Raw genomic sequence first — 23590 nt, forward strand, 5'->3', positions numbered from 1 at the left:
AGTTTAACATGAAGTTCTTTATCTTTACAACTTCACTGCTTCACAGATATTATACTGTGAATGAGAGTACACATTATTGCTTAAGGTTCTTTGAACGACAATGTTATCTTCTCTTATCCTGTTTGACTCTACTGATGAGGGACGTACTTCAACTTTCCTTCCAGTAGATTTGCAAGCATAAAATCTGATAACCTGACCCTTCGTCAACCTATTGTTTGGCTAACCCTTAGAAATTAGCATTATTATAGATTACTACAATGTTATAAACAACCAAGAAATAATTGTCCTTAAAAATACAATAACATAGAATATTTTTATCATTCTGTATCAAAACATGTTGGTTTGAAGCCAAAGTAGATGCTCAGACCACCATTAGCTGTTATATGAGGAAACAACGTTTTTTGCTGCAAGATGGTATTGATTTCTTACACCATCATTACTCAAAAACACTCGCCATGACGGTGGGTTTGTACTTCCCTCGAATGGCATGTTTTCAACAAATACCCTTACTAAAGCTCATAGTTAATATTTGCTTGTTTTCTTAACCAGACTTTGGGCCAATTTGTACCAGGCTACATGGGGATCAATCCTAATCTTATCTTCTGTGCAGAGTCCATTGGGGTAATGTGAGCTCAGTGTAAAGGTTAGGCAGCTATGTATTCAACATCAGCAAACGCTTCCCCCAGTATTGTCCACTGAAGATATTGTATGGCTAAAAATGGTCTAATTGCTTGCTAATGTGATTTAGAGATGCATTTAGATGTTCCATAGCAGTGAACGAATAACTGTAGCAGTTAGCTGGTTAAAAAAACACAGTAGTAGGGCTGGTCTTGCTGCTTGATCTGAGGGTAAATAGGGAAGTAGGGGATGAGGAGCAGGAGGAGGAGGGGGCTGAAATTAAATAAACCCTATCAGATGAACAACAGGACAGGAAATAAAGGCCTTCTTGGTTTATTAGAGTGTCATAAAAAGTCTCTCTGATCAAGAATAACCTAAAGTTTATTGGCCATATTTTTAGTTGTTTGATTTTGAATATTACTACAGGGATAGATTCATTTAGCAATGACCTTGTGAGTAAACTTGACTTGCATTTCTTTTTCAGAAAATGACAGCTGGTAAGAATAACAAATGCTTTTCTTAATTGAAAATCAAGGTTATTCCACCAAATTTTGATTTCTTAACCGTTGATTTAAAATATTTGGTGTTGTGTTATAAAAAAAGAATATATACATATATCTGTCTGAAAACATGGCCTCTTTTTTGACATTTGATGCACAAAAGCTCTAAACGACAACAGTTTTATTTTACATTTGGAAGAAATGTCAACAAACAAACAAAAAAAAAGCTTTACTTATGACTAGTAATTTAAAAAATCAAGAGAAACTGGGAATTTTCAATAGGTCTTTTTATTTTTAATTATCGGTATAAATGCATTATATAAATATATAATGTAGTGTGTGACAATTTTTGTGCTGAATGTGATTTTTAATATAATAATTATAATATTTATATTTATTACACTAATAGTGTCAACTTAAGAAATTAGATCAACAACATTAAATTGTAGTTAATAGAAAAATTACATCTAAAAGAAGTGAGCTTGACCACTAATTATAATAAAAACAATGAATGGCTCTTATGCACAAGGACTTTTAATTATAAACAAGCGCCCGGGCACCATTTAGTGAACTGTCGCAGGGTTTATAAGATCTGGCTTAAAATTTTAACTGTCTGACTGAAACACAAAATAAAATGGGTCTCGTCAACCAAGAAGCTGTTCGCGTCGTGGCTTTAAAATATGAATACTTCACAGCAAACAATTTTGTGTTTAATAGATGTCTAATAGACATCTGAGCGTACAACTATAAATTAAGGCTAAACTTGGGCTGTTAGTGAAAATCTAATAGTCATCTAAAAATAGCCCAAAACTCGACTAGTCGTCGAATAGACAGATTAGACAGACTTTATACTTGTAGTTATTCATTTATGTTTATTTGATTACTAGACCAGTTTTGGACTATTGTGAGACATATTTTCGATTTTCTGCATTTATGGAAAATTTAGCTGCTTCCTGTGCCAATGTTTAAACTGCCTTTTATGTCGACTGCATAGGTCAATACAACTGACTATCAGTAGAGTTGACTCCTCTCTGTTATTATTACACTATATTTTACATTATATTTATATTTTATATTGTCAATGCTGTAAAATATACTTTATAATTAAAGACAGTCACATTAACATTTCACCAGGAAGTTTTTCGGTGGCTGAAAAACCCTTTCGTGCATATGGCCCGTTAAAACAAACTTGAAGGAAAGGGAGATTTAAAAGTAGCGCGTGGGGGTTCCTCCTCCTCCTGACCTTCCGTTCGCTCGGCTCCTCCAAACACGCTGCTGCCTTTTTAAGCGTGAGTCGGCATGAGCCTGTCACTTTGACACTGAACGAGGCAGGCTCAGGAGCTTCTGTCGTCTCGTTCATTTACCCCCCTTTTCGTTTCCATTTTCCACCTCGTCGATAACCCGGCATCATTTCATCTCTTCTTTCTCCACAGTACCGTAACTTTCAAAGCTCCTTGTCGCCATGTACCGGTATTTCGGGGAGCTGCTGACTCGCGGAGCGGGAAGCGCTCTGGCCTCGGGATGCGTCGAGTCCGCTCTGCCGGCTTCCTCGTCTCTGCTGCGGGTGCGCCACTACAGCGATGCCGCCGACAAAGAGGACGACCCCAACTTCTTCAGAATGGTGGAGGGCTTCTTCGACCGCGGCGCTACTATAGTCGAAAACAAGCTGGTGGAGGACCTGAAGACCCGGGAGACGCCGGAGCAAAAGAGGAGCCGTGTGCGGGGAATCCTCAAGATCATCAAGCCCTGCAACCACGTCCTGAGCGTGTCCTTCCCCATCAAGAGAGACAACGGAGAATGGGAGGTTATCGAGGGTTACCGGGCACAACACAGCCAACACAGAACTCCATGCAAAGGGGGTAAGACATCTGTATTTCTTTATTTTTAATAAACCAAAATGGATCGGTTTGTAAGTGTTTTGTTCAACAGGAGTAGTTTCGGTTTGTGTTCACACTGACAGTTGTTGACAATGACTGATTATCCTCTTTTATTGATATGATGTTTGGACGTTTAGGGACAAGTGCTGTTTTTGCCTGGATTTGACCAGTTCTGTCTTGTCAATAATAAATCACCTTGACAGACCTTGCACAGGTGTACATTTTACCTGGAGGTGGAGTCAGATATAGTATACACAGGAATTTGGGATATTTTCCTCAAGATTGTGTGTTAGTCATGTTACTAAATAGCATATCTAATCATTTTAAACACTTTCCAGTTGAATAAATTAAATTATTTGCTGTAACAATATATTTTAATAGCACTCAACTTGACATAGGAAATAAAATACTTCAATACATGTCATGAAGGGATAATCCACAATACAAATTAGCCTACAATACTGTTATTATTATTATTATTATTATTATTATTATTAGTAGTAGTAGTAATAAATTTGCTTAATTATTACTCTTTTGTAATTTAATAACATCTTCAGTTTTACCCAAATAAAATAATCAAATGAAAAGTAACAAGTTGTTTAGTACACAAATTTGAATTAGTTTGACAAATAATGTGCTTCAGGGCATTTAAAATAAAAGGCATTCTTTTACTATATATATATATATATATATATATATATATATATATATATATATATATATATATATATATATATATATATATATATGAACATTTTTTTATTTCAAACCTTCCGCTGAGGTAAGATTTTATCACTTACAAAAAATATATGCATATTATTTAGGAATAGTTTTAAATAACATTCACAATCTTGTTGGAATGGAATGTGAAACTCGTATGGCTCCATCAAGTTTTCAGTGTTCATTGTGTGCTTTGCCTTGTTACGTTTGTGTTTGGAGATCTGTGGTTTTTGTTTGAGCTATGAATATGTTGCCTGCTTGACACGTTTATAGGTCATTTGTGTAAACAGCTCAGTCTTGCTAGTTACCCTGATTTTACCCTCATGCTAAACAAAGGCAACAACTTATCTCAAGTACTGTGTGTTGTCAATACAAAGATTGATCATTCAGCCAAGTTCATTCACGTTGCATTGATAGACTTTTTCCTGGATGCTGGCTGATATGTAGGCTTTAATATGTCAAATGTGTGATATGTTGTCTTTGTGATTTAGCAACATGCATATTCCAATAGTACGGGTTTTATGTCTATACTAAATCATGTGAGGCCCACGGAATCGCATTCATTGAGGCATTTTGAGTGGGAGGGTGAGGTGTCATCTTGGCATTGCATTGTGGGTGATTTGTGGGGTTATGTACCGTGAGAGAGATAGTTGTGGGGTGGATTTGGGGGGTTGGGTTCATGTGCTCTCCTTTTGCTTATATTTACATACACAGTATATATAGTGTTAGCTGAATATATGTCAGTAGGTATAGGCCAAGTGTAGTACTGAGTGCAATTGCAGTTCAAACCAAATGCAGTACATAGTACTTGCCTTACAGCACACTGTATGCATGCATGCTGTTGTAGTTTTTGGTGATTTCTAACTCACTTAGCATGTACTGTATATGTTACTGGAATATGTTATTGCTCTAAGAAATTTGATATATGAATGTGACTACAGTTAAGCAACATTATGAAGTTATGTAGATGCAACTCTAATTTATTAATGTGGTGATTTGAAGTATCCTAATTTGAGTCACTTTGGATAAAAATATCTGCTTAAGGAACAAATGTAAACGGCTGGAAAATTGTTGTTTATCTGTGCCTTGCTAATAATCCTTAATCTTAAAGGCCACATCTTCCTCATTGAAAAGATCAAGATTGAATTGTTCAAAAATAGTACTTGGTCTGAAACAAGAAATGACTCCCTTTTCTAAATGCATGATTTAGATCCTATTATGAAAGGTTTGTATATGCATTGCATGTTTGTTTATTGATTGATTGATTTACTGACCTTGTAAACTTGACCTTGGTGTAAAAACGGCATATGCAGTATACATCTCCTTATTTTTCTTTCCTTTTACCTTTTAAAGAGATTTTATCTGCATCCCAAATTGCACACTATGCACTTATCCACTATGTACTTATGCACTTACACACTCAACAGCATAGTATATTTATGTAGTGTGTACCAAATGGAACACTAATGTTTTTTTACTAAGTGGATACTCAAACCTTTTCCCAGATGATTTGCCAAATTTGCCAGGTTTGATGGTTGCCAAATTAGTGAAATAAATGACCAAACTACCAAATAATACCCGTCATGAGTATAACCACATTTACCATCGGGAGGCACTACATTAACAGAATTTTGCTTTCACAATCCAAAATAAATAAAGTAATCCAACATTAGTGACCGAAAGCTCCGCCCCTTCCTCTACGAGCAAAACAGTGGCCGCTGAGTGTGTGATGTGTCCATCATTCCACACTTCATTATTGGTTGAATAAGTGCATCATCCGGTAAGAAAAGTGCACTTATTGTTTTTTGAGTTTTCAGTGTAAATGCACTACTTACACTATTTATACTACAAAATGTTGTAGAATAGTGCATAAGTATGCGATTTGGGATGCAACTTTCCACCCACAAATTTCTATTTGCTGTTAATTAACTCACCCTCGGACGACCCAAGCAGTAGGGGATCATTAGATCATTATCTTCATTAAAACAGATTAGCTAAAGATAAGAAAAAGATTTTAGCTGAAACTACTTGCACTTTGAGAGTCAAAAACAAGTACAGGTAAAACTAAATGAATCCTATTTGCTTGTTAAGCGTGACGTCATGCGAAGTGGCTTCCGGGTGCAAGCGCTATATCAAACTGTATGGGGAGACTCATCAAATGATAATAATAAACGTTTACAAAGAGCTGCAATACTTTTGAAAATCACGATCGCAATGTATAGATCCATGCCTAATATCTGATGGCCAGAAAGTGATTTATTTTTTTTTTATAAATGGTTAAAATTTTGGTATTTGTGATGCAGCAAGCCCAGAGATTGTTGTGTACACTATGACTTTATATAAAATTCATTTTAAACTGTGATATGATTAAAAAGCGGACCAAATATGTGGACCCGGAAACAGTATTACATACGTCACCAAAACGTCACCACTTAACAAGCGGATATGCATACCTACAATACATTAGAGTCTTATAAAGTAAAGTACTCGCGCACAAAAATCTGAACATTATTTACTACCTTTCATCCATACAAACTGATGATGACACTTTTTTTTGTTATTTTTTTTATATAGGTTGCAGCATGCAGGATAGCATTTTGATAGACGACATGACACAAGCATCCTTTCTGTCTGTTTTAAGCAAACTAGTGTTGTCTCTACTGAATTTCGGTACCAACTGGTACTGGAATTTTAAAAACGTCCCTTTTCCTGTTAACATTTAAGCGATGTTGATCACGTTCTTAAACTCTACTTATTTGCCATTGTGTTCACATGCTCAACAGAAAAGACTGTGATTGGCCTTGAAGGTCTTCAGTTCACCACACTTCACTGCTGTTTACCGAGTGCAAACACAGATATAAGGACACTAGAGCATTTTAAAGCCATGAAGATCAGCTGCTCTGTCTATGAGCTGACATACGAGCGATCCGCTGATGAATTGACTGGTCTTCGCGGCTTTAAAATGCTCCAATTGGTACCAAAATTCGGTATCACTTTATTTTGATGGTCTCTAATGCATTTTGTTGAATTTAAGTTACAGTGCATCTACATGCCAACTAATTCTCATTAGATGATAAGTAGGCTGTTAGGTTGGGATAAGGGTTAGTGGAAGTTGACATGTACTTGCAAGGTTTTATATAGTCAGTTAAATACCATTATCAACAGATATTGAGCAGACAGTCTACTAATACTCAAATTAGGAGTACTTGGCATGCAGTTGCAATGTAACTTTTAGCCAACAAAATGTGCAATTAGGACCATCAAAATAAAGTGTTACCCAAAATTCCAGTATCATGACAATGCTAAAACGGTGTCAACCAACTGTGTATATGCACGTTTTCTTTAATCTCACGTTGACAAGTTCTTGTTTATCTGTCTGCATTTGTATTAAATGCAACCCCTATTTCTCAAAATCCAATGGATAATTAATGCGTAGAATTGAATCCCACTTTGTCTTTCTTTTTTTAATAATCAACTTTTCTTGGATTCACATCACAATATGGAAGATTTGTCACTACATCGGTTTCACTGCAACTTTATTAAACACCATCTATAAGCGTCCAGTGTTCATATTTAATCATCTCATAACAAGAACACTTCATTTAAATTGCATAACATTATTTGCTACTCAAAAAACACTGCTGGATATAGCAAATTAACCCCCCCCCCCCCAGTTGAATATCATGCATGCAAATGTTGCCCCATCTAAACTTGGCAAGCAGAAAGGGGACCACCTTGGGTGAACTAGAAAACCAGTCGATCAGAAAACCTCACCAACCATGAATCATTTTGCATGTTCAGCTAACGCATAGTTAACATTTGCAAAAGTCCTAAGCTAACAAATCAGCTGACATCAATAGCAGTACCCTTAATCATTTATGTAATTCAGACCCATGTTCTGAAAAAATTACCTACAAAGTGCTGTGATTTGACATTATCTATGTGTAATAGACAAGGTTAGTTACACATTACAAAGTACAAGAGCAATTCAGCCAGTCCATAACCTCAGCTAATGCCTGTGAGCGTTTCATCATCCGTATCATCAGCAAGCGAGTCATGCAAGCGAATGTGGGAATCACTGGTTCAGCAGAAACATTTTGGCCGCATATCCAGTATGTGCAAGAGTAATGGAAAAAAAAGATGGCGTGAGTCAGAAAGTGCACATCCCGGTTCTGAGGAAGCACATTTGGCTCGCTAGGTGGAGTTGAAGGAGATGCTGGGAAGGTTTCGTGCATGCGCTTTCTCCCCCCCATCCCCCCCCCATCCATTGGATACAGTAGGTGATCTATGCTGAGTCATTCCTCCACTTAAAAGCCCCCACCATCTCTCACACCGGCTTTCCTTCCTCTCTCTGTGTAGAAAATTTTAGCTATTGCAGAAAAAGCACATCTGTTCAGCTGGTGAGCTGTTAAATGCAGAGCAAAAGACGCCCACAGGGACTGGTTTTCAACAGTAAAAGACATTATGTTCTGTGGTTGCACTTGGCCTGAGCGTTGGCTGCTTTCTCAGTAATATTATGAAAATTATATATGATTAAAACATTACAGCACATAATTGTACTAATTTGGGACAGACGTCCTCATTTGTGTTTAGAAGCACTGTGACTTATTGCAGTCATTATGTATCACATAGGGCTATGCAATATGACAATATAATAGTATGGACAAAATAAGAAGTCTATCATTTTATATTATGTTCTATCGTTTATACTGTGGTTTCACAAATTTAAAGTTTACAGTGAGACTGTTTCATAATTTATATGATCAGAATATTACACACCATTACGGAGATGCAGACAGAAACATGAATAACAGCATTGTGAGAAAGTTGCACTCTTTAAAGTTTCCATTTTGAATTTTCTTTCATTTATTAATTTTCTTTTCGTCCCTTTATTAATCAGGGGTCGCCACAGCGGAATGAACTGCCGACTTATCCAGCATATGTTTTATGCGGATGCCCTTCCAGCCACAACCCAACACTCGGAAACACCCATAAACTCTTGCGTTCACACACATGCAGTACGGCCAATTTAGCTTAATCAATTCACCTGTAACGCATGTCTTTGGACTGTGGGGGAAACCGAAGCACCCAGAGGAAACCCACGCAAATGCGGGGAAAACTTGCAAACTCCACACAGAAATGCCAACTGACCCAGCCGAGGCTTGTACCAGCAACCTTCTTGCTATAAGGCGATCGTGCTACCCACTGCGCCACCGTGATGCCCCATTTTGAATTTTATTTAGCAATATTTTGTGTTTTGTCCTATAATCATTAGTTTTTGAGAAGAGTATATTATATTTTTACATTCTTAATCTAACATTTTCCCTGAATTAAATAAAGTGGGATATATGACCACATTTGGTTGACTGAGGATATACTTTAAAATGTAAAAGAAAAAAGTATGTGTATAAATATACTTTTACTTTTGTAGATGTTATATATAGTTATCAGGATACGAGATGCTTTTTTCAACGTAACTTTGTAAAATTAATCAAGGTAATTTTGTAAAAATTGTTCGAGTTTTCTTTTCAAATAGTATCTAATTTGCTTCAAATGTAACAGAGGTAATTTCTCCAAGCCACATTTTACATGTCGGGGATTCCTTTTTTCCCAAAACAGTAGCATTAGCTTCTTGGCAGTAGACAAATAGTATGAGAGCAATTTATGTTGTGTATTTAAGGCAGCATTTATTAAACGTAAAAAAAGGGACATTGTTAAAATGTATTTATTAAATATTTATTTATTACTTATTGTATGTAGTTTCAAATGAAATTATTACTCCAGTCATTATTGCTTTTATTACTATTACCATTAATAATTTTAATAATAATAACATCAACAACAATAATAATAATAATTCATATTAGAGTGATTTCTGAAGGATCATGTGACTCTGAAGACTGAAGTAATGAAGCCGAAAATTCATCATTAAAACCACTGGATTAAATTATAAACTACTTTTGAACAGTTGGTGAGCAGGAGAAGCTTATTTTAAAACATTTTAAAATCACACTGACCCCAAACATTTGACCGATAGTGTATATCTTGAAAAGAGAGTTAGCCCTAGTATCATATGTTATTCCCAGCCTTGTTTTCTACAAGATGGAAGTGTGTGTTGTCGCATTGTTAATGGGATTGATGCATCTGCCAGGCTGTGTAGCAGTGTTTGTTGGAGACAGTCACACTCGTTCATACAGTCAGTCAAGATTCATTATGCTGCCTGCATGCTGAAGGAGGTGACTGAATCATTGCAGCCTTTGGCTCAATACACACATACTCAGAAATACACAGGACTGCCACAGCACATTTGACATTCAGATACCCTTTACCTCACAAGGTTGGAACATTATGTACTTTTTTTTTCAATAGTTTGTAATGTACTATTTGCATAATCTGCAAATATGGCATACATTGGCAGTTAATTCAGTTGTTAGTTGACCATTCGTGCTTAATATTGTGCACAGTCCATTGCAGTTTACAGTATGGTAGTGATATTTTAGCAGTTGTTACAGTTGTACTACTATGTATATTAAACAAGCACTAAACATTTATCCAAATGCTTTATCTAAGAATTAAATTCAGTTCTTAATGCTTCAGTTCAATGGCATTAATGTGTAGATATGGCAACACAAACAAGAGGTTACGGTGTAAAGCAGGGCTGTAAGCAAAATCAAAACACCTCTGTTGATTGTTGTTTGGCTAGAATTGAAGACCCTAATGAGTATTTGGTTTCTGTTACGTTACTTTGGACAAAAATTTAAATAAATACAATAAAAAAAAAAATAGAATCAAATAATATATGGAATTCACTTCTTTATTTAAATGAAGTTTTTTTGGCACTCTTGAAAATTTTCAGTGTTTACATGGGGGTCATTATCAGGGGTCTCCGCAGTAGAATGAACTGCCAACTTAGCCAGCAAACAGTATTTGTTACGCAGCGGATGCCCTTCTAGCTGCAACCTCAAAAAACTATACTACACAACGCAATGACGCAAGCTCTGTGATTGGTCGGCTTGGTAGTGGTGATGAGTGTAGGCGGTGCTGAGAAGGCGCGAGCCCAATAAAGCGAGTGTCAAGTCCTGTGAAGGAGCTTCAGATGGAAACTTTCGTTTTGTTTTTAGCTTATAATTAAAGTTGTTGCACGTCTGGTTTAGACCTTTTAAAGTGTCCTTTTGGTTACATGGATCTAAAGAAGGTGTAATTGCACAACAATGAATGAATCAGGTATTTCTTGCTAGCCCACCTGTAAAATTGTAATTCTTTTTCAAATATTTGCAGAGTGCTATTTAACAGACATTTTTCAACATGTTTAAACATAAGAGTTTTGTTAACTTTAATTTCCAGTAACTAGTTTATTTAACCTTTCTCATGATGACCGAATAATATTTTAATCATTATTTGGAAAGATAATAGTATTCACTGTTAGGGTTGGGTCGCTAGAGGATGCCATCATCCATTTCTGATGGCCGGTAGACATCATGATGCTGAGCCTGCATCGCGATCCTCCGCCCTGCCCCCATCGCAGCAGCAACTCGCTTGCGAAAATAACATATTTGAACTCCGTTTACACGAATACATCTTAGTTTTAAAATGGCATTTGAGAACGAAAATGATCCACATCCACACTAGCGTTTCACCTAGCTTTTCTGAACATATCTCCGTCCACACTACACCGCTGAAAATGCATATCACGTGACTAAACACAGACACACACTCTGGCATGTGCTTTGCTGCAGTGTATGTGCACGTCTGAGCTCCAGGCAGTCAGCTGGTGCTTTGAGCACAAATCCCCAGAGAGCAGTGGACTGTAGACAGTTTATCAAGGATCTACCGCTGGATTGCGTCTTACTATAATTGTTAAACGCGATCTTTAATTAATCTTGTATTTATCTAATAACTCTTCGGTCTTTTGAATCTATCAGGTAATGTGTCACAGCGTCAGTACACTGCTTCAATCTTTCGCTTTCACGCGTGTACTTAGTAATTTTAGCAAAACCTCAGATACTATTGATTGTTTGCTGTTGGTTGTGCACCTTTTTTACCAATCAAGTTTGTCGACACCATTATAATGACACCGATCACTTTGCCTATTCATTCTAGAGTCCCGCTGAAAAAGTGATTGACAGGTAGTGATTTGTGTGTAAGTTCTTTTTATTTATTTATTATTATGGCTATGGGTAAAACAAAGACCATGCGGGTCAGGTAGCTGAAACAGTAGGCTACAAATAATTCATTTGTAATGAATTAATTATGCATGAATAATTAATTCACTGCCGCCTATGACGACGATGCTATCGTCCATCGCAATGTTTCACATTAGACATTATACGATGCCAAATTGGTCTATCGCCCAACCCTATTCCACATACAGTGCAATTTAAAGGCTAAGGCTAGCGAGGCAAATCACTGGACAACAGTTGTTGTTTTTTTTTTGTTCTGTAACCTATTGGAAAAAATGTTTAGAAGCTAATAAATTTTGACCTTAATTTATTTTAAAAATGCTTTAATTCCAGCCAAACTTAAAGAAATAGTATAATGGGAAATAATTGGATTAGTAGAAATAATGTAAAAAAATAAAAATTTTGCCTCGACTGTGTCATAGTGTGCACACAGTGTGGTGTAGTGTATAGTATGTACAGTTATGTGCCCTTTGAGGTCATGTCCATGCTGTTGCTATAGCTTTAGGAAACCAACATAGGGCGCCAGTATCTCTAGAAGGGAGTGCGCCGGCAACACCTGTTTTAATGGAGCATGACCACAGCATACAAGTTGAACTGGAATTTTCTCTACATAGCTGGAAAAGGTGACCTGTGTTCTTACAACATGAACTGGTTCAAACAAGCACATAACAAATGTCTAAAAGGGTCTTTTTATTGATTTATTTCTAAACTAAATAGTTTGAAAATTAGCTGTTCTCCATTAGTACTGCTGCGCTGTAGATTTTTCAGTCCAGACCAGTCAGACAATGAATGTGGTGATGCCTTTGTATTCCATTCTGTTTTTCTTCAGTCAATTCAGCATGAAGACACAGCTTGCAAACCAGCCAAGAGCATGTATAGCTTCACAGAGCGTCTGTTTGTTTAAGCCAATTGTGTGTGTGTTTTTGGGGTTTGATCCTCGTTGGCTGGTAGAGGAAAGATCTGCTAATGCTTTAAAGCCCAATTGACTCTGTAATGGCTGTGATTAAGTCCAGTTTCATGAGTGCTTTTTGCTTTTCTTTTTTTTAGGTATCCGATACAGCATGGATGTGTCTGTGGATGAGGTTAAAGCTTTGGCTTCCTTGATGACTTACAAGTGTGCTGTTGTAGGTAAGATTTGTCTATTCACCAGCATCAAACTGGGGTAAATTCTTTACTTGACATATTGGTGAATTGTTCAGAAAGGCCTTCATTCTCCACAGACTCATAGATTTCACATTATTTATCTTCTAGATGTACCATTTGGTGGAGCTAAAGCTGGAGTCAAAATCAACCCCAGGAATTACTCTGTAAGTGCCCAACACACATGTATAGACTCTGAGCACACAATCTCCTAAAATAACTCTGTCTGTAGGCTGTTAGCTTTTTTCATGGGCTTGATGAAGTGAAAACACTTTTGATGCTGTCAGTCCTCCTTTTTGTTTAAAACAATTGGACGTAGCCCTAAACCCATTTGTAACTTGTGTAAAACCGATTTTAATGGAATGTATATTTTTAAATGATATGTTTTTATTCAGGAAATGTTTCAAGGGAAATGTTGTTAGAATGTTGGATGTGTCAGTGTTGGAATATTGGAAATGTCAAACAAACATCTCTATAAACAAGCATCGTGAGTGATTTAAGTAGTGGAAAATCTTCTGTCTTTTACCCGTTTCATACTGCTTGTTCTGTGTGCACGAGACTGTCAACACTCCCACAGACAGTCTCACATGCTCTGCAGACCCACAGAGACCCGCTCCTTTTTGCGTCCGTCCGGGGTTTCTAAATCTACTAAAATGTCTGGATTTGATTTTGCTTTCTCGTTTTTTCAAGCTGTCATTAATTTTATGCGCACAGAGACATTAAACAGTTGATTTTTTTTTTTTTTAATCTAAACGACTCAGAAAAACTTTAGTAAATACTCTGAGAGGACGAAATTACATCTAAATTGGCTGCAGAATATTTGTACACCGTTAAAAATGGGTAATCAACTCATTTGTCTTATTTATTGTTTTATCTACATGTTTTATTCTTGTAATTATTAGGATTTTTAGAGAGATTGTCTGTTTTTATTCCTTCTCTGTCATTTGTTTCTCATTTGCTGTATATTTTATTAATTCGATGATGTCAATATATTACATATTTTATACATCTAAAATACTTTGGCCAAAATACTTTGTACAAATTGTCATGCCAATAAAGCAACCTGAAATTGGATAAGAGCTGACAGATTTTACCTGTCAGTGGGTGCACATGGCTCCTGAATAGCATAAAAAAAATATTGGGAGTTTTTATATTTTATTATTTCAACAGTCTTTTTTTTAGCTCACTAAAAAGTTTAAAACCGATAATAATAACACTGTTAAAAATCGAATTGTGTTTTGTTTGTCGCATATAGTTAACTATTTATGTGCTGTGGGTAAATGGCATGTTTCAATCCGGCTACCACCCATCGCAAGAAGTATATTTTAAACCTGTGGGAAGCACTGCAAGTGTTGCCATTAACATAGCCAATGCTGCTGATATAGCATTATATATATAATATTAATATATTATAACTCATTTCTTTCTCATTTATTTCATCTTTGCCATGATGAGAGTAAATGATATTTTACTAGATATTTTTCAGAAGAAAAAAAATATTATCAAACTTACTGTGAAAATTCTTTTGCTCTGTTAAACATCATTTGGGAACAATTAAAAATATATATTAATAATTCAAAGGGGAGCTAATAAGTCTGACTTTAGCTGTATACATATAAGAATAAAACAATGTATTAATAAATGGAGGAAACACTTAATAATGGAGTCTGTAACATAAGGATGTTTTAGTTTACAGCAGTAGAGTTACTGTATTGTGGTTTTTATTACATGTAGATTCTGTGGTGCTTTCTTAATTTTCTTGCTCAATGGGATAAAAGTGTTTTCTTTTTCTCTTGAACTGAGCTTGTTATTGCTGCTAACTGCTGGTCTCATAATCGGTATTTGTCTGTTCATTATTTTTGTCATATAATTTTTTGTTGTTTAGTGCAAACAAAAAACATGGAATTTCAGTTATTTTGCTTTTATATCAGTCAAATGTTATAAAAAAAATAGCATTTGATTTTTGTAATGTGGGAAAGCACTTTGATTTATGCTTTAAATTGGTTTTTGACTCTTTTTCTACTTTCAGGATAATGAGTTGGAGAAAATCACAAGAAGATTCACAATTGAACTGGCCAAAAAGGGATTCATTGGTGAGTATACTGGATTATTTATACTTTTTACACTCTTTTTTTTTTTTATAACACGACACTAACCACACATAACACACTGACATGAATGCAGTTAGGGTGTCCTTGCAGATTGTAGCTCCAACTTGTCTCAACACACCTGCAAGTATGTTTCTAAAAAGCCTAGTAAGAGCTTGATTAGCTAGCCCATGTGTGTCTGATAGGGGTTGGAACTAAACTTTGCAGGACACCGACCCTCCAGAACCGAGTTTGGGCACCCCTGAGTTAGGGTTAAGATTTTTAGCCTGAACTTCTAGTCATCTAGGTTGCACTGAATTTATCAAAAGTAACAGTAGCAACCCTCCCCCTTTTTTGTTGGAAATATGCTCATTTTACCCCTCCCCTACCCTTAAACAGGTAAGTTTTACCATATTTTGAATCCATTCAGCCGATCTCCAGGTTTAGCAGGAGCACTTTTAGCTTAGCTTAGCATAGATCATTGATTTAGATCATTAGCATCTCTCTCACAAAATGTTTTGATAATTTTCCTCTTTATAGCTTGACTCTTCTTGATCTTGATATAGAGTCAAGAGTCAAGCTTTATATAGGAAAATTACCCAAATTCTTTGGTAATTGAGCAACACGCTTATGATCTAATTCGATTCAATAGAATTTGCTAAGCCAAACAAAAAGCACTATCTTGTAAAAAAAGAGGCAAAATACAAACTTTATTTTTAATATTACAGTATTGAAACAAATTGAAAGACGTCAATCTTCAATGAACTATTAACTTCCCTGCACGTTTAACCCGGAAGTGCTTCTGTACTTTGGTGCTGTCAAAAATAAGGCCCGCTCTCTGCTCCCCTGCCCCCTCTGGAGCTGTTTTTGGAAATGTATTCAGGGAGTGAGGCTGTCCGCGTAGCTGTTTATCTGGATGCCTTCCTGTTTTCTCTGGCCAAAGCAGCTGGCACTGGTGAGGGGGGGAAGGGCAGTTGGTGTTCACAACATCAGAATGAGCACAGAAACTTCAGCTCGCCTTTAAAATAACACAAACTCAATATTCTGCTCATTTGTTGCTCTTCATCATAAAAGTGCATTCACTGAGATGCACTTTAATGGCAATGCTTGATCGTTTGGAACAGGGGTATCCAAACTCAGTCCAGCATGATTTAGCTCCTACTTTCTTCAACACACCTGCCTGGAAGTTTCTAGTATACTTAGAAAAAGCTGGATTAGGTGGTTTAGGTGTGCTTAAATGGGGTTGGAACTAAAATATGCATGACACCGGCCCTCCAGGACTGAGTTTGGGCACCCCTGGTTTAGAAGGTTTCATTATGAATCATGAGAAACTGCTTACACTGCCATCATCTGCATTCATAGCACAATTACATCTGACAAGCTGTAAACAGTCTTTTTCTGCTCTTCCCCCCTTGCTTTTTTCCCATCAGGACCTGGTATTGATGTACCAGCCCCTGACATGAGCACCGGTGAGAGGGAGATGTCCTGGATTGCTGACACCTATGCTAACACTATTGCCCATACAGTAAGCAACTCTTCTCACAACTATTTAAAATGTCTGTATTGCAATAGAAAACCAACTGTTAAACATGTTCTTTTGGATTGCCCCATTTTTAATGATATCAGACAATGATTTTCAACTGGAGAGACTTTAAAGGAAATATTTTTAAACATGATTTCTTCAAAAAATGTAAATTTTTTTATCATCTTAAATGTTGATCTTATTTTGTTTATTATTCATTAACTAATTTAGAGAGGAGCACAGGCTTATAATTGACCACGGCCGGTCCCGCAGTAGCTATCACATTATGTACCAATCAGATGAATCCAAATACACATAAATAGCCATCTTACCTTAGCCATCTTCGTTTTGAAGAATCACCCTATCCACTCCAACTCCTTCCCCTCTTTTTCTCAAGACCTACCTGAGCTCAGACTTCCCTCTCTCCCGATTTAATCCAAGCTCAGGGCTCTCTCCCAGGACAGCACGCCAAACTCGCATTTACCTTATCATGCATCAGCTAAGTGTGAATTCTTGAATTGCAGTTTATTATAGAAAAGTGATATTTATCAAATGTCTTATTATATTATTGACCTTATTCTTCAGTGTGGAAGTGCACTCGTTTTTGCGATTGTTTTAGAACGTCCGATTCAGTTGCCTATTCGAGAAATGACTAGGACTAATAAATGGTCAAATTAATCACTCTACAATCAAGTGTTTGCATGACTATACAAACAAAGTAGTATAATATAATAAGAAAATATCAGTTTGCAACATCAAGCAGCATAACGAGCTCTTTTTAACCTCTAAAAATGAATGGGACTGGAAGACTCGAGCCAAAAGTTTCAAATGGCTGCGCCCAGTTGTATGCGGAGAATAAGGTGAATATATATTATTTTATTTTGCCATGACATAGCCACGATTCTGGCTAAAATGAAAATGTTTTTTTTTTTTTTGCCTAAAATCAAGATCACAATTTTCTCACGATTCTGTAGATGTAAAATAAAGATTGATATGACTAGGCTATTATTTTTGTTTTTCTCAAACATATGGCAAAACAACAATAATAATATTAGGCCTATGTGTAGTTTTACTGTTGGTTAAAATGCTAAATTTTGTTATAGACTTGGAAAAGGTGGACTTGAACAGCCTAAATATGTCCTGTTTGTTGATTTCACAGTAAAGTGATGACATCAGAATGATGAAGTTGAATTATTATGTCTGAGACATATGCTTGTTATTTGCCATTGACAACATACTTAGACCATTTTTTCACTGGTAAAATGAGACCTTTGTCATTATCAGATTCCCTCTTGCATTTTATTCAACTTTATATAGGCTAGAGTAGTTAAACTGACCCGGTAAACATTTATTTTCATGCACAACCCTTTGTGTTTGCCATGAAAGAAAAAACATATCAAACACTTGTCATAATCATAACTTTAAAATGCGATATGATCATTTAAATTATGTGCGTGCTGGTTGCCCTGTCAATTCCGTGTGCAGTTCATGGCTGCCATCACTGTGAGAATAAACACACGCATTATAAATATAAATATATATAATGCAGATAAATCCAAAACTTTTATATGGGTGTTTATGAGCCTGATTATTGGAATGAAGTGCAAACAAATACGTTTTAATACACATTTTATTTTAAAACATTATTTGCAGTACCGATGTTCACCAATATGTTGTGCAATTGTTAATTCTGTCACTTTTCAATCAATAACTAGCCTCATTTAATAAAAGTGAAACATTTTAAATCATATTTGAACAGCAAGTGCTGTGAAAACTAGTTTACGGAGATTGAGATATATCATTCTCCCTTTGTAGTCTTATCAGCAACCTTACACCCTTTGTTTGTCTGTCCTTTATAGTATTATGTTATCTATATCACGGGCTGTGCAAAGATTAACTTTGTACCCTAATAAATAGATAAGTCAGGGCTTATTTGCAGTGGCAGTATAAACCGGCCTGCTGTCCTATTATGTATGTACATATTTGAAAGTGTTTTTTCTTCTTGTGATGTGATTATGGATGGCAGCTTCAGCTAGCACAGAACAGAGAGAGAAAATCCGGCTGGGTCAGTGGAGTGAAGATGCCTCGAGCATTACAAAAAAACCAAGACAGATTTTCACTCTCAGTATCTGCATTTGCTGTGGTGTTTTTGTGGTCAGGGTTAGTTCTCCTGTAGGGCTCTTATAATAGTTACATCATCCACTAATGCGCTACTGGCACTATCACCATGGCAACAACAATGGCTTGTATTTTTTATACTTGTAAATGAGACGGTAATGACTGCGTTAATCGATATTTAGCTTTAATAATCCTGAATGAATGCCAGCCACAAGTTACACAAGCTAAATGAAATGTATACGATTTATGCCAAAAATAATCTATATTTCAAAGTGAAAACAAGATTTTTTTTACTTGCCCTACTGGCAGATCATTTCACTTGTTTTAAGTAAAAACTCTTAATTTTGACTTATTTCGTCTTAAAAATGTTTTAAATGTGATTGGGGAAACCTTAAGAAACCTTGTGCATGCTGAAGAGCAAGTCAATATTTAGACAAATAGGCTTCGTCATTTTCAGAAAATTTAATTTGTAAACAAAAAATTTGCACTAGTTTCCCAAGAAATTACATGGATTGCAAATTGTGTTTTTATAAATTATTTATGCAATCAAATTTCTGTAAAGTTATTTTGAATGCTTTTTTATTTAAAGTAGTGTTTTTATTTATTGAAGTACACCTGTTTTGTATTTTTGTTTAATAACTAAGTGCATTTTATTTTCAGATCTACAGTTTTCATGTAAACTTCATTTTAAGTTTTAGAAATTTTAAGTTTACAAAGTAGATCCATTGAAGCGGATCATCGTTTTTATTCATAGCAGTATTAGCTATAATTGCCTTAAGTTTTTGAAATGTTTGGAATTGTATTTAATTACTGTATCTATACAAAAATTATACGATTTTTGTGAAAAATAAAAAACAGATTTTCTCACTTAGAATTTTTGTCTTGTTTTTAGTCTAAATATCTACATTTCAAAGTGAAAACAAGATTATTTTACTACGGTCACTGGCGGATCATTTAACTTTTTTTAAGAGAACTATTTTTTTTTGACTTATTTCTTTTGAAGTGGAAAACAAAACAATGTTTTTACGTGATCTTAGAACAGGGTGTCCGCAGGGCCTTAAAAAGTATCAAAAGTTGATAAATCAGTAAAAAAGTATTTAAAAGTCTTAATCGCATTTTTACGAGGTTATACATTTTGTTCAAGCATTGTCCAAAGTGTTTGACTCCAAAAAAGCATAAATCTAATTATTTTCCTCCTAATATTAACAACCGATTCAGGCGTTTGGTTTGGGCCGGGGCGCGTCCGGCCAAGCTCCTTTGTCCGAGTGATGTCACATAATTCGCGACAAACTTGGGAAGGTGATGTGATGCTCTCCACATGCAGGGAAACCATAGAGCGGCAAAATGGGAAAATGTATCAAACATTTTTTTAACATTTTGTTTAAACTGTGGCTGAAGCCTGTCGCTGAAAACAACCACGTAATTTATTCTTTCAAGCTTTGTTTCTTCCGAGCTTATCTGAGTTCTGTTGTGCTCCATTGATTTATTTATCTACAACGGTTTATTAAGTTAAAGGATTGATAATGGAAAGATAATGGAATTGATAATGGAGTTAAAGGATTAGAACTTGAAGTGGCGAGGAGGTCTTCAAATATTCTGAGAAGGTCTTTAAAAAGTCTTAAAAAGATATTGAAATTATCTTTAGGTTTCCTGCATATACCCAGTAGAATATTTAGGTATTTGGTGGTCTGGGATTGAGACAAAGCAAAGTAATAAAAGCATTTTTAGAATTGTAGTTATTTGATATATTGTTTCTAATCCAAATATCTACATTTTAGAGCAAAACACAATTACTTTGGATTTATTTCTTCTGAAGTTGAAAAGAAAACAATATTTTTACTTGATATAAGAATTTTTAGATGTTTGGTCTAGAAACAAAGACAAAGCAAAGTAAGAAAAACATTTTTTGCATTGTGATTATTTTATTTCTGTGACTGAATATCGATAGATTCCCAAGAAAACCATTAAATAGAGCTATTCAAACCATTTTGCAGAACAATAAAATAATGCAATATTAGATTTTTTTTCAATATCGTGCAGCCCTAGTTTGTTTCCATTAATCTAAGTGTAAAAGTACATAAATTTAGCATGAATAATTAAATAGCATTACGTTTACTACATATTAATGCAGCTTCACTCTAATAAACACTACTTGTTTAAAGTTCTATATCAGACATAAAAGGAAACTTGGTCCACTGATAGTGTCAATCATTTACTGCTCCTTCCTAGAACAGTGACAGAGTCTATTAAGGACAGCAATTGCTGAACTGCCCTAATACTGCAGTCTCAGCAGATATGCATGTGCACAGGACAAACGAGGGAAACATTAAATGAGATCTATATTATCTTGATAAAACGAGTAATATCTCTTCTGAGCCTTGCAGATTTTAGATATAATGCAAATGATGTGATTTTATGGCAGAGGAACTGTACACTTGTAGGTTAACTTGTTCGTCCTCAAGAGCAACCTCTGTCTTGGTTCACTTGCTGCTGTGCGTCATTGGTGAACAAAGGTCTTTTAACTTGCCGCCCTTTCCTCATTCAGAGATATAAATAGGCATTAGTGGGACTACAGTAGCTGTCCTATGAGAAGCCTGTAAACCGTTCACCCATCAGTTTATATGGGCTCTGGATGTCATGTTTATCACATGTCGTCTTCATCCCAACGTATTTTCGACTGGTGCTGGTGTTTTTATGAGGAACAGACAACCACCTTTGGCTGAGAACATGAACTTGTTTTTATATATATTGAGTTTCTTTATAATATATATATATATATATATATATATATATATATATATATATATATATATATATATATATATATATATATATATATATATATATATATATATATATATATATATATATATATATATTTCTGTGTGGAGTTTGCGTGTTCTTCCTGTGTTGGCGTGGGTTTAATCTGGGTGCTCCGGTTTCCCCCACAGTCCATAGACATGTGCTGTAGGTGAATTGAATAAGCTAAATTGGTCATAGTGTACAGTATGTGTGTGAATGCAAGGGTGTATGGGTGTTTCCCAGAGTTGGATTGTGGCTGAAAGGGCATCCGCTGTGTAAAACATGCTGGATAACTTGGCGGTTCATTCCGCTGTGGCAACCTCTGTTTAATAAAGGGACTAAGCCAAAAAGAAAATGAATGAATGATATATGTATGGTTTTGTATTTATGTGGATTTCAAAATACACATTCACTGGTTAGAGATGGATGTAAATGTGAAATGTGCATAAAAACTTTTACAAATTTTACAAATATTTAATTACAAAAATGTGGAAAACGCTTAATCTGTACACAGTATGTCAGCGAGGCGTTAAAAGTCTTAAAATGTCCTTCAATTTTAGGCCTTAAAAAGTCTTACTTTAATTTAAAATATTGTGTTTTAGGCCCTAAATAATTTTAAACAGATCATAGATTTCTTATGTCAATTTGAAGCTACCCAATAAGGCCAACGCCCTTTCAATCACCAGCAATACATCTCAATAAAGATTTATCAAAACTCTGTTTTTAACTTTATTCACCAATATGGTTTAATTATCTTCCTTGCAATAACATTTGTTTAAAAGTTCTCCATGTATTTATAGACCACATATAGTGAGACATTATGAGACACTGACCAGGACAGATTGTTATATACATTTAGTTTATTATAGTTTTTAAAAAGACATATTATATTGGAAATAAAGTGTATGAAAAGCAGTATATGAAAAAATATTATTAATATTTTATTATTATTGTATTATTATTAATATTATATTATTTGTAATATTATTATTTATTATTTTGATGAGGCAAGTAAAAATATTTTCCGCTGACCAATTGGGTAATTAAAAAAAAAATCTTAGCATTTAGCCTCGTACAAGTAGGAAATTTCATTTGTAATGGTCGTAAAAATGTTTTAAATGTGATTGGTGAAACCTGAAGAAAAATGTGTATATGCGGAGGAGCAAGTCAGTATGTGGAAAACTAGGCTTCATAATTTACAGAAACATTCAATTTTTAAATAATATTTTGCACTAACTTCCTATAGGAAATGACATGGGTTGCAAATTGTGTTTTTATAAATTATTTTTGCAATATTCAAATTATTGAAAAGTTAACTTTATTGCTTTATTAAGGTAGTGTTTTCTTTTATTGAAGTACTACTGTTACATTTTCAATTAATAAATTAAAGTATTTTTTATTTTTTTAAGATCTACAGTTTTCATGTCAATTTTATTTTGAGTTTTACTAATTTTAGTCTTTTTTTTTTTTCCATGCTTTAGTTTACAAAGTAAATCCATTGAAACAGATCATTATTTTGGTTCATAGCTGTATGTCTGGCTATAATTACCTTGTGTTTTTGAAATGTTTGAGTTTCTGTGCTAGAAAGTATAATGCACTAATTGTCTTTTCTTTTCCATTGGCGTAGGATATCAATGCCCATGCCTGTGTGACGGGTAAACCCATTAGCCAGGGTGGCATCCACGGGAGAATCTCAGCCACTGGTCGTGGAGTCTTCCATGGCATTGAGAACTTCATCAATGAAGCCTCGTACATGAGCAAACTCGGCCTGACTCCTGGATTTGCTGACAAAACATTTATTATTCAGGTACATAATCAGAGAACAGTCTGAAGATTCTACATTTTAACAGTTCCATCTAAACATATTAACTGCTTTTCTACAGTTTTTGAATAAAATAAAATGCCATGAATATCAGCTTGAGATGTTCAAGCTGCTCTTTTTTTATACAGCGAAAGTGTGTTGTGACCATCAACCAGATAAAAACAGGAACAGAAAATATTGTTGATGTTGCCTAAAATCTCCTTA

At 35.2% G+C, this 23590-nt stretch overlaps 1 protein-coding gene across 1 annotated transcript in view; it reads left to right on the plus strand.

The window, feature by feature from the left end:
* The first annotated feature begins 2412 nt into the window (after positions 1-2412).
* glud1b (glutamate dehydrogenase 1b) overlaps positions 2413-23590 on the plus strand; it is a 38862-nt gene continuing 17684 nt past the window's right edge. Inside the window, exons 1-6 of the mRNA XM_056469064.1 lie at positions 2413-2977; positions 12943-13023; positions 13147-13202; positions 15065-15128; positions 16553-16647; positions 23192-23371. Of these exons, the coding sequence (XP_056325039.1) occupies positions 2581-2977; positions 12943-13023; positions 13147-13202; positions 15065-15128; positions 16553-16647; positions 23192-23371 (873 nt within the window). The 5' untranslated portion in view covers positions 2413-2580. The remainder of the gene's footprint in view (positions 2978-12942; positions 13024-13146; positions 13203-15064; positions 15129-16552; positions 16648-23191; positions 23372-23590) is intronic.

This window comes from Danio aesculapii, chromosome 12 (genome assembly GCF_903798145.1).
Source record: "Danio aesculapii chromosome 12, fDanAes4.1, whole genome shotgun sequence".
Taxonomy (NCBI): domain Eukaryota; kingdom Metazoa; phylum Chordata; class Actinopteri; order Cypriniformes; family Danionidae; genus Danio; species Danio aesculapii.